An 11848-nucleotide genomic window follows, 5' to 3' on the forward strand; every position below is an offset into this window, starting at 1 on the left:
GGGACGATCCGAATGATCTAATTGTGGTGCTAGTTTGTATTCCTCACGAATGATCTAATTTGTTCTGGCATGCCAGTTTGTATTCAAAATCAACACCATAGAGTATGGATTCTGATGATGAATCCAATCAATTTGTAATGAATGAATTGATTGGTCCCTGCTCTTCGAATGATGAGAATGATCTATTCTTTTTGGTGCGGCGCACATGATCATTGAGGATTTGGTTCATCATCTGGGTCGAATTGGTTCTCTCGAGGGACATGATGTACTGGATCGTGAAAGACTGTTCTGGCATGGTCTTTGTAAGATGTGTTTATTTGTCAGTGCTCAGCACAGGTCCTGGACTTCGTAAGATGTGCTAGCTTAACTGATCACTGTTCTAGATAAAAAGAATGAAACAAAAAGAAAACAGCTAGCACTAGCAGTACAGCTAACCTGAGTAGTTTGTGATTAGTGTTGGGTATGACAGCAATCAAGATAGATCACCTAAACAACATATGCACAAAATCCAACAGGCAGAGCTGAAGTACATAATAAAAAAGCTCATGGCCTCTTGATTATAAACAGATTTTCCCAAAGATTGCCCTAACTAAAGTAAATAAGACACATGACCAAATATGAAATTGCAAAAACTAAATGCCCTAACTGGAGCAGATAGTTAAAAACTAAATTGCCCCGTGACCACCAGTATCAACATATGCAAAACATGAGTAAAGATCACTATCTCAACATCCAGTTTCAGTACAACATTCTGAATTAAACCCATTAATGCAGCTGTACATGCCAGATGAGGTCGTGGAAAACATTCTGAATTTACCATACAGAGGGCCTAGGCACGTGAAAGACGTATAAAATGGCAAGGTTCGGATGGATGGAGAATTATAATGACAAGTTTCAGAATAGCTGGATTGTAATGTCATTTCTCCAAAGTTCAAGAATTGTAATGGCAGAAATCCAAAAAAAAACCCAAAGTAATATTATTTTGTTTCCTTTTAGCTCCACATCTCATACTCTCTGTCACATCCCAAAATAAGTGTTCTTTTAGATTTATCCTAAATCAAACTATTTTAAGTTTAATCAAAGTTACAGAGTTGTAGGGTCAACTTTAAGATAGACTTATGATAAATCTAAAAGAGCACTCTTTTAGGAAACGAGGAAGTAGACAAAAAGCGCATATGTCAGCTGGGATCCCCAACTTGAGTTCATGCTTTCGCCTTTCAATAAAGCCGGACAGATACCTTTGATACATAAAAGTTTGTTTACCCCTCAGCTCAACATTGACCTATTTGCAACTGCCTCCTTTGTTCGAGACCTCGTATCTGATTCATTGTTTTTTCATATTTAATTTGTTTAACATCAAAATTGTTATCTCCTGTGACTCTTTTCTCCTAGATCTAAGCTTTGGACCTTAAACTCTCAAGTTGTTATCTTGAAGAAACAAAACTCCCTTGCAATATGGCATATGGGATATGGCCATGGTTTATGGAAAAGAAATGAATGGACTACTCTTCCATCTTGTTAGCAGAACCCAGCAGACAGCCAATATTGGGGGTGATAACAGCACGCTTGCTGATCTCCCCCACCGTGCAGCAATGCTTCTCATTGGTGTTAATTGCTGCAACTTCCTGGACAAACTTGCAATTGGAGCCAGAAGAAACCTGCACAATTTGTTGATTGTGATCTGAGTACTGCATGCGAAACCTATACAGAAAACATAAATACTTCAGTTTTGAAACTCACATCAAAGAGTGCGTCTCCAATCTTCATTTTCACTTTACCACTCCTATATACAAGTATCTTCCCCATATAACCTGCAGGAAGGTCCTTGAGTTCCGAGCCACGCTGCGATGATGGCCTCACGTCCTCACGTCTCTCCTCAGAGCCTTTATTAGGCTCAGTAACTGATTGTGGCTGCATTGGTAAAGGAAGAGAGCATGGCAACTGGAACAAGAGCAATTGTGATTCATCTGACCGATCCTGTCAACACAGAGAACATTAATGGGCAATTGCCTGTATAACCATATGAGTTTTAGCCAGTTCAATGGTATTTCTTAGAGTATACAATTGAGCTCACAAAGTGATTTTGCTTTAATGCATATGACCAGAAATAAAACGGTTTTGGAATATGCAACAATATATACCATTAACCCAAGCTCTTCTGCTGCGGTTAATTCAGCATCTTGAGCTCTGCTGGCAGAAGATTCTCCAAATTCTTCCTCGTCAAGAATTTCTGCATTTGAGATTTAGGAAGGGTGTAAGGCCAGTTGAAGAAAATCTTTTGCAATTTCAACTAGAAAGACAACAGCATACCAGGATTTCCAGAGTAGGGCCTCCTCAGTGGGAGAGAAACAGGATAATCAGTATGGGTATAGTCCTGTAATAAAAGAAAAAGAAACCAATGGATAAGGTCTGAATAGGAAACAATCCTCATTAGTAATCTGATCTTTCCTCACCCATGGCTCTGCATATTCTTTTGGTAACTTTGCTTCACCTGAATATCAAATAGAAACAAAGAGGAGTTAAGGTCTAAATACAGCAATATGTATGCATAAACAAGTATGAAATATATTCTATGTTCTTTAAAAAGAGAGAAGAAAAAAATGCAGCCCAACCAGCAGACTAATACAATTTTTCAGAACAATGATGCTTAGGGAACGGTTCATAATCGTAAACAATGAAGATAAATATCTTCCATGAATACCTGAAGAACTTTTTGGGATACGAAAAGATCTTGCATAAGAAGAATTTCCTTGTCCAAATGCAACTTCTGTTCGGCTTTTTGCTATGCAAGCAGAACAGTACATCATTAGCTAGATGTGCAGCAGAAATAACAATAAATAATCTACACCAATACTAAAAATTGTATATTTATCAACACCAATGAGCTACTAGTTTGATAATTGTAATAATTGAATATATTACTTTCTCTATTACAAATCCTTGGTAACCTTGTATTACATGCACTAATTTTAGTACCTAATTCAAGACATGGAAAGAAAGAGTTTGGTGCATGTCCAACACAATGCATTTTCTAAGACAATTCAACATGATGCAACATATATATTTTTTACAATTATTTGCAGAACAACGCTTTTCAAATGAAATAAAGAAAGAGATACATATAACTTGGTAAACAGAGACTGTTCATAAAAATGCAAGACACAAGTAGCAGTTTTATCTGCAAATGTTGTAAAGTGGTAAGAAACTAGTTGAGCATGTTTAATTAATAACCTCGGAGATTTGTACCTATATATATTTCAGGCTACCAACCAAGCAGATGGAATATGAGAATATCAATAGCCATTGACGGAAGTAGCTGTGAGCACACTCAGCTTGTAGGAATAACATTTTTTTTATAGGTACGAATAACAAATTTACTAGGTACTGCATGGAATGAACATAAATAAGTACTCTTACGTTTTTCCTCAGTTTTAACTCTTCTTGCAAAGGGATCTGTAACCTGCAAAATGAAACAAAATACTGTATACATGAACAAAGCATCAAGGGAAAAGCATGCAGATACAACAAATGAAGAACCAAATACAATAATTAGTACCTGTGATGTCTTAAGTTTCATCAACAATTCCTTATCGACGGTTTCATCCTTGCTATCCTCAACTGGTTCCCTGTCAAGTTACAGTAAATCACATTCCACATACCAAAATTGTGAATCTTGCAAAATTCAAATAGAAACTATCAAAGTTATAGGAAAGTAAATGTGGACCCAAGCACGTACTTTTTCGGGACAACCTTAGCGGCTTTCTTCACAGGTACTTTAGGTGCAAATTTTAGTCCTCCCTTACATCAAGCAACAATAATAGTAAGCACTAAACTGGAAGAAGACAACATTGTGAACAGCCTAGGAAATATCAACCTTTCGAGGAGGAGCTCCAAGGGGGGCATTTATTTCCTTCTTGACTTTACTCTTGTCGTCCATAACAAAATCACAAAACCTATAAGAGTGAAACTGAAAAGTGAAAACCTCTGTGTTAAGCTTTCAGCACTGAAGTTGACTACAATTTACACAACAATTAGAAACTCGAAATTGCTTGTCAACTTCTATTCTTTTTTTTCGACACGCAAGAGAGCTGTGTATCTTTATATTAAGAGAGAAAGAGTGGTCCAATTACAAAAAAAATATACCTCACCTTGGACCAGAGTGAGTAATGTAAAGAAACTAGTAAAGGGCTATTACAAAAAATCTAACACGCAGGACCAGACCATTAAACCTAAGAATCCTAAGTTTGGGTTCCTCCCAACTTCTATTCTAGATGTCAAAACCACGACATACACTGAAAACATTAACCCCATCAATCCATGGACCAAGATAAACTGACAATTTTTAACGTCTCGGAACTTGTTTCCCTTGATCAGAAGAAAAAGGTGCTAGAGGAAGAGGAGCCAAATGCTCTCGATTCTAGTCAGTGGCGGACCCAGGAATTGAAACTAGGGTAGTCCTGGCAAAAAAATTCAAAGCACAAACTGGTATACTCTAATATCACTTCAGCAACCATACGGTATATAATGATCAAATTTACAATAACATAAGTAAAAAGGTCTCATAATACATTCAATTCAACAAATTAGTTCAGAACTCCAATAATTTACAATATAAATAGTTGCAGAAGATTACAATACTAATGTAGTCTAATGCTGTGGCTTTACTTATGCTTCTTCATGGCCATCACTATGTCATCCTCACTTATATTAGAGAAAATTTCATGCTCAAGAAAAGTGACCAAACAATCATTCAATAACTCATCACACATGCGATTTCTTGTTTGATTCTTCACTGGATTGAACCCAGAAAATACTCTTTCCACAGTTGCAGTTGACACTGGTAGAATGCCAATTTAAGGCTCAAGAACACCCTACCATTCATTCATGTTTCTGTGTCGCAACAAGATTAAGATGAAAATGAAATCACAATCTTCATGTTTCTGGAAAAAGAAAATACTCACCCGACACCAGTGAGCAGTACTGCCAGTGTTGGTTGGGGCTGCAGGTGACGGCCGTGCGCCCGTGCAGGTGCGCGGGACGGCGGGAGGTGCCGGCGCACCGGGTTTGTCGCTTGCCGCGGCCGCGTGCCCGCGCACAGCGCCCGGCGGGACACGGGAGGCGCGTGCTCGCCCAGAGCCCCAGGCGCCCAGAAGCAGGCGGCGGAGGCGACGGCGGGAGGCGGGGCCACGCGGGTGGCAGCCGGTGGCGGGAGGCGGGGCTGCGCGGGTTGCGGCAGCCGGCGCGAGGCGCGGATGGCGGCGGCGCCCTCGGGGTAGGGGGGCGAGGGCGACGGGGGGAACGGGAGAAGGAGACGAGGGGCGCTAAGCCGTGACGGAGATGGAAAGGTGATGAGTTACTGGGCCGAGGGAGTCATTGGGCCAAACTTGGACTCTATTTTGAGAAACCCAAAAAATTTTGGGCTCAAATTTTGAGTAATTTTGGGCCTACCCAAACTACCCTTTGGGCCCGCCACTGATTCTAGTGGCATCCAGAGGAAGAGAACCAAGGGGCGTGGATCCTATATATTTTTCGGAAGATTTTTTTTCCCCATCTTCCAGTGTTTGAAATTCGTACAACAAATCATATTCATTGGATCCTCATCACTCCCTCCCTCAACCCTAACACTGTTTACTCGCCGCCTCCTCCTTACTCGCGTGCGCCGCCGCCGCCGTCCTCGAGCAACCAGCCACCGCACCGCCTCCGCCCATAGCTTGTAGCGCGCGCCGCTGCCCCACTGCCGCCGAGTCTCCGCCCCCAGTTTCTCGCCGCCGTGCTCCACCCCTGCTCGCCGCCGCCCCGCGCCTCCGCGGCCGGCTCTCGTCGTGGCGGCCCTCCGCTCCCCGCTCCCGCCGCCGCGGCTGCACCCCGTCCCCCGCACGCCGCCGAGCGGAGGCTTCGCCACATGCCACCGCTGCCACGGCTACCGTCGCCGGAGAAGACAAGTTGAGGAAAAATGTTGATCTAGATTTGAGAAATGTTGAATCTGTTCTCTCCAAATGTTGAAATAGGTTTGTAAAAATGTTGAATCTACTATTTTGAAATGTTGATCTTTTTTCCAAAAATATTGAATCTAATTTGAGCCTAATGGGCTTTATAGATGCATAGCTTATGCATCTTGTGGAAGTTATATAGGAACCCCACCAAGGGGCGCCTTAGTGCTGAAGCGCCTGGGCACGGAGAACACTACATGTCTAACCATACAAACCACAAGAAATTGCAGCACACTCTTTGAAATTGCAATGCAGAAAGCGCTAACATTTGTTGGATCTAAAATATCTAAATCTTTGCAGTACCAAATACCTAACCATACAAACCACACAAAATTTGCGAAGTTCAGAAGGGATTTACCTCTTCTTGGCGCTGGAGACTCCTCCTGGAGCGTAGAGGGCGCGGGGGCAGGGGATCCTGGAGAGCAGGGAGGTGGAGGGAGGGAAAAGGCGACGCCAAGAGCGGAGGGAGGGAGGGCGGGCGGCCGGCGGCGGCGCAAGCAGTGGAGGGAGCGAGCCAGTGAGGGCGGTGGTGGCGCAGACAGTAGAGGTTTTTTTTGAAAGCAGAGGGTTGGGACTCTGGGAGGAAGCAGATCACTTAATCTTGCTGATAAGCTGCTTCATAAATTGAAAACAAACATATCTTAAAACTTAACTTCTGTAATATCCTCTCTCTCTGACAGTGTAAGACTCTGTTCGCTTCATCTTCACTGCATCCAGCCAACAGTATTTCTCTCTCACACAAAACCAGCACCAGCCAGCCAGCAATACTTTTCTCTCACAAAAATTCAGCACCAGCCAGCCGAATACCGTCCAGTATATCAGCATTGTAACAACATGTATTTTAAATAATAGCTTTCATTTAGCATTGTTTTTTTAAAAATTACTGAAATGCGTTTATAAGATCTCTTTTAGTTTTTTAAGTTACTGTCACATTGACTATTCGAATGTCAGTTTGAATATTCAGATGTCAACTTAATATAAAACTAATTGCATAAAATGCAATTAAAGTTCTAGATGAATCTATTAAATATAATTAATGCACGAATAATGAATGATTACTGTAGCAATAAGTGGTCAAATTATAGACTAATTAAATTTAATAGATTCATGACTTATAAAATTGATTTTATAATAAACAATGTTTAGTACTTTAATTAGTGTATAGACATGCGATGTGACAGGACTTATGACTTAAACTGAAAAAAACCAAATGAGTCCTAATTATAGAGACAATACTGACTTTTTACGAATCCTTTTTGTTCAGAGAACGAGACCAGACATTCCGTTTCCCAGAGGGAAATGTGTTTTGGTTTGTGGAAGAAACAAAACAAAAGAAGTTGCATCTAAACACTACTGAAAAACAGGCCTTCAGCACCGGCTGAGAATGGGCCAAAGGAACCGGTTTCCCAACCGGTGCCCCGCAACCGCGACCAATGGCCTCGCCTTAAGACACCGGGTTTTTCAACCGGTGTCTTAGGCTTCCATTGGTACTGGTTGGAAACACCAACCGGTACCAAAGAGGCTGTCACGCTGACGCAAGGTGGCAGCCCCTTTGGTACCGGTTGGTCTTTCCAACCGGTACCAATGACCTTTTCCCTTTTTTTTCCTAAATATAGTTTTGTTTGTTATATTTATTACTGTTTATTCTTTTATAATTGCTAAATGCACTCAATCTCTACAGTACTATACGTTCATTGGTCGTTCGTGTTCGTTTTCAGAGAATATTTGAAACTAGCTAAAAGTGAAATGCGAGCATATAATTAAGCTAATTAGATGAACTAATATATTTACAAATTTACAAACATCAAGACATAATGTTTAAAAATATTTACAAATGTACAAGTCATGTTTGTAGTCCAACTACTGGTCCCCTCAGGAGGTCGATGGAAGTCCTCTATGGATGTGACCGTCATGGTAGAACTCGCCTCTAGGATCCAAGATCTCGTTCAAAATGAATCTGGCGAGCTGCTCGCACACGGCGTTGATCCGATCAGTAGAGTAACATTCATCCCCCATTTGAGACATCTATCATTTAGAAAAAAAAGATTAACATCATATGCGTTAGTACAATTATGAAAATATACTAGTGAACGGTTTGGACGTACTCTCGTGTCTTCATCAGTAGCCTTCCCGCATGGAGTCATGATGTGCAAGTAATCGCATACGTAGTACCCGCACCAATCAGTTCCTTGTTGTTGTCTCGCACATTTAAGGAGAAACAAATAAATTACTCAATTTAGAACAATTTGGGATTATATACTTAACTAGACAAATCTTTATGAATCAACATAGCGGATAATCCATGTTAACGTTCAGTTCGGGCCTCCATTGACCACGTCCTTTGTTATTTTTCACAAAAAAATTTCCAAATCCTACGCTCAAAGTTAAGTTTGATATTAAGGAATTGTTATTAACAGAAAAAAGATTTGATTGTGCAAACCGAACTTACCTATTCAAGGGGTCTAGGATATGTTGGATTGCGGACTTTGGATTTCTCATTGAGTCAAAGACTATAAGATTGACGGTCTCTACGAAAAGTATGAGTAAAATCCAATGATAACTGTGGATATAGATAGGATATATACATACATGCATTAGACGACTTAGTATTTATTTAGTAATATAACAGAGGATTGAGTCGACCAAGGCTTACCCAAAGTTGTATGGTATGAATATATAGGATTTTGTAATTTTGCCTAGTCAACAAATCGTACATGTTTTGGCACGTTTTCTTGTAATTTTCGTTGAGCACTTTCTGGTTGACTAGCAAAGGAGACATGAAGCCGATCTGATGGTGCCATCCATATTTTCGGCTTCTTTGGGTCTCCTGTCTAAACGATATAATAGAAATTTTATAATGCACATATATAATTATGTTCTTGTTAACAAAAAGTATTAATGTAGAGGTAAGTGATACTTACAAAATCCAAATGGTGACGATAGAGGCGTTGAGGGCTTGTCGATGGTAAATGTGATATAAATTTTCGAAGTACACTCAGAAGTCCTCCCTACGGAAGAAATCATGGTCACGATACTTGACTCCAAACATTTTCCCTTGGTCATTCGACATTCGCAGGTACCATCTATGCAAATTGAACATCTGCGTGCCTAGACTTTTCTCCTCTTCCTCAGTGACAAAAGGTTTTCCATGCTGGAATGGAGTAAGAACGGGAGCGATAGGGATTTCCGCCTCCACTTGCCCCGTTGCCTCCTCTAGCGTTAATCTAGTTTTAGAAAGAAATATCGCGGCCTGTAGGTCCGCCTAGAGTTGTACGTCCGTCGGGTGTAGGAGTGGCAACCCTGGCACCCGGAGGGGCTCGAGTCCTTTTTGTTGTGTGCCAAGCTGAGGAATGGTCTTGCCACATTTTTTCTTCAGATTTCTCACCTTGTGTGCTTTTGTCAGAGTACGATCATAGTCCGAGGGTAAGCTTTTCGGTTTTGGTGGGTTGTCTAGGTTTGCGAGAAGCTTTTTCCCTAGTTCTAGAGGTACTTTTTCCCTCGGCGGGGGAACTTTAGGCTTTAATTGTTCTTTTATATATTGAGCAGTCTCCTCTTCCAACTCCTCAGCAGTTTTCTCGTAGGTTAATTTTCTTTCGACCGTTATCTGCTTCTTCTTTGAGAGTCCAGCCGCCTGGAGGGATGCTGTCTTTTTCTTTCCTTTTTCTGGGTCAGGAGGAGTTGGAGTACTCGTGGCCCTTTGCGCCAGCGGAGACAGTGGTGAATGAGATGGTTGTGGGGACGGCGGTGAGGGAGACCGCGGAGACGGGCAATCGGTCTGCACGGGAGCCGTTGTGCTTGCAGTAAGTTTGATGTCGGCCTTGCGCCATAGAACGACTCCGTGCAGTGCGTCTCCCAATGTCTTCTCTCCATCCCCTCCAACGAAGTCGAGCTCAAGATCCTCATTGTTTCCAACTATTTGCTCGACTGTGACGAAGGTGTAGCCAGGGGGTATCGGCCTTCCATGAATTGTAGTAGAAGGATTCAGAGGCAGGGCTGACCCGTATGCGACATGAATGGATACATTTCTTGCTCGCACATGAAGCTCGCACGGTGTCGGCATGGTGACATCGTCCACTGGATACCTCTGGTCATCTACCGCTGTTGGCTCAATCTGGGGTTGCTGTTCCGCTTGTACGTCGGGCGCCGCTGTGGATGCACAGCTGCTGCATCGCTGAGAGACCGGGCTTATCACAACATCCGGGTGCGAACCAGCAGTGCCCCTTTGGCTCAGAGCTAGCTGCACTGCCTTATTGACCCTGGCGTCCATCTGAGATTCCAAGGCATGAAGTTTCTCTTCCTGTTCGGCTTTGCTCTTTCAGTGAGTATTGTAAGAGGAATCTCCGTCCCAAGCAACTTTCCATGGGACCACGCCGATGCCGCGGGCTCGTCCAGGGTGTTCCAGATTCTTTAATTCCCTTGTGAGCTCATCATTCTCCCTTTGAGGCTGTAATGTTCCTTGTTGGGTCTCATCTATTGCAGTGACTAGATCGCGGGACACTTCTTGCATATGCTCGGGCACGACCAAATTTCCATCCAACTAGTTTAGTGTCACGCCATTAGCAAATAACCACCACTTGGATCTATCCGGCCAATCCCAAGTCGTCGGCCTGATGCCTCTATCCATAAGGTCCTGCTCCATCTTCTTCCATTTTTTTATTGACTTCTTGTACCCGGCAGCCCCAAGGTGGTGGCTGTACTTCTTATTTGCTGCATTCACCTTGGCCTATTCGGATTTTTCTTGGGCTTCCTCTAATAGTTTGTATTGTTTGAACTCCTCTCAATATGGTTTAACCTGAGGAAGATCGTCCCAGTTTGGCTCCTTATCCTTCTTGATGTAATTGATGTACAACTTCTTCTTGAAAGTTGCAAAGGCAAGGGTCATCTTTTTCAAGGCACATTTCTTCATAAGTTCTTGGTCAACTCCTTCAGGAAGAGTGAACATATCCTTGAGTTCTGTCCATAGCATTTCCTTTTGATGTGCAGGCACGGCGTGTTGCTGTTCTTCGGGTTTGCTCGTTTTCCATAGTCTTGTGGTGATCGGAATTCTTGCCCGAACAATAACCCCACATTGATTGACAAATTTTGTGCTAGCAGCCTCTGGAGCACTTGGACAGCCCTCTGCGTCCACTTCTGTGACGACCTGTCTTCCCTCCATTTTCTTGGTTGGCCGGCGTCTCCCTTTTGACTGGCTCAACGAAGTCGATGCGGAGGTCAACTAAATTACAGAAAAGATATGTTAATCGCAAAACTAATCTAACGAAGTCACCATGCATATAGTTTTAAGATTCGTACTGGAACATGCTGTTGTTGATTGGGCGGCGGCGCAAAGTCATCATCTTCTTCATCGGCATCTCCAGACATATTCAGGAACGAATCAGCTGTCCGAGCATCTTCTTCAGCTATTGGCTGGGTGGTGTTGGCCCTCGTATCTTTGTTTATTGCGTCCAACATGTATTGCTTGGCGACCTCGTCATCACCGAAGGGGTCCATCCTTAACTGAAACCGTAAAAATGCGTTAGAGTATGTGTCCATCCTTAAATGAAGTAGGAGAATTCAATTCTTTGAACGAATATGCGTGTTTGAGAGAGAGAGAGTGTGTGTATGTTAGAGGGACAGAGAAAGAGAGAGATAGTGAGTGTGTGTGTGAGTCAGTGTGGGTGTGGGTGTGTGTGTCTGTGTGTTTGTGTGTTAGTGGGATAGAGAAAGAGAGAGAGAGTTAGTGTGTGTGTGAGTCAGTGTGTGTGAGTGAGTGTGTTTGTGTCAAGGGTCGAGGGTCGATACTTTATATAAATGTGTTAGAGTGTGTTAGGGTGTGTTTGTATGTGTTAGTGTGTGTGTGTGTTAGTGTGAGTATGTGT

General features: G+C 42.5%; 1 protein-coding gene across 3 annotated transcripts; it reads right to left on the reverse strand.

Annotated features, from left to right (window-relative positions):
- Positions 1-1159: 1159 nt before the first annotated feature.
- LOC120640776 (DNA-directed RNA polymerase III subunit RPC4-like) lies at positions 1160-6391 on the reverse strand. 3 transcript variants are annotated; one of them, XM_039916697.1, is made up of 11 exons: positions 6349-6391; positions 3875-3953; positions 3737-3798; positions 3557-3626; positions 3418-3460; positions 2702-2782; positions 2454-2491; positions 2311-2374; positions 2142-2230; positions 1741-1977; positions 1160-1658 (listed from the first exon to the last, which is right to left on the reverse strand). In XM_039916697.1, exons 2-11 carry the CDS (start codon positions 3935-3937, stop codon positions 1503-1505), a joined length of 903 nt encoding a protein of 300 aa, XP_039772631.1. In that variant the 5' UTR covers positions 3938-3953; positions 6349-6391; the 3' UTR covers positions 1160-1502. The 3 variants fall into 3 exon arrangements, with proteins under 3 accessions (XP_039772631.1, XP_039772629.1, XP_039772630.1); XM_039916695.1 differs by lacking the exon at positions 6349-6391 and adding an exon at positions 4962-5306; XM_039916696.1 differs by lacking the exon at positions 6349-6391 and adding an exon at positions 4962-5212 and having other exon boundaries at positions 3875-3967.
- Between the last annotated feature and the right edge of the window lie 5457 nt (positions 6392-11848).

Source organism: Panicum virgatum, chromosome 7K (assembly GCF_016808335.1).
Source record: "Panicum virgatum strain AP13 chromosome 7K, P.virgatum_v5, whole genome shotgun sequence".
Classification (NCBI taxonomy): domain Eukaryota; kingdom Viridiplantae; phylum Streptophyta; class Magnoliopsida; order Poales; family Poaceae; genus Panicum; species Panicum virgatum.

Excerpts from the sequence above, each read along its gene's own strand:
- LOC120640776 (XM_039916697.1), bottom strand. The coding sequence starts at position 3,937 with ATGGACGACAAGAGTAAAGTCAAGAAGGAAATAAATGCCCCCCTTGGA. Across the intron at positions 1,978-2,141 it reads CAGAAGAGCTTGGGTTAATG|GATCGGTCAGATGAATCACA; the intron begins GTATATATTGTT and ends CTGTGTTGACAG. Across the intron at positions 1,659-1,740 it reads TTGGAGACGCACTCTTTGAT|GTTTCTTCTGGCTCCAATTG; the intron begins GTGAGTTTCAAA and ends CAAATTGTGCAG.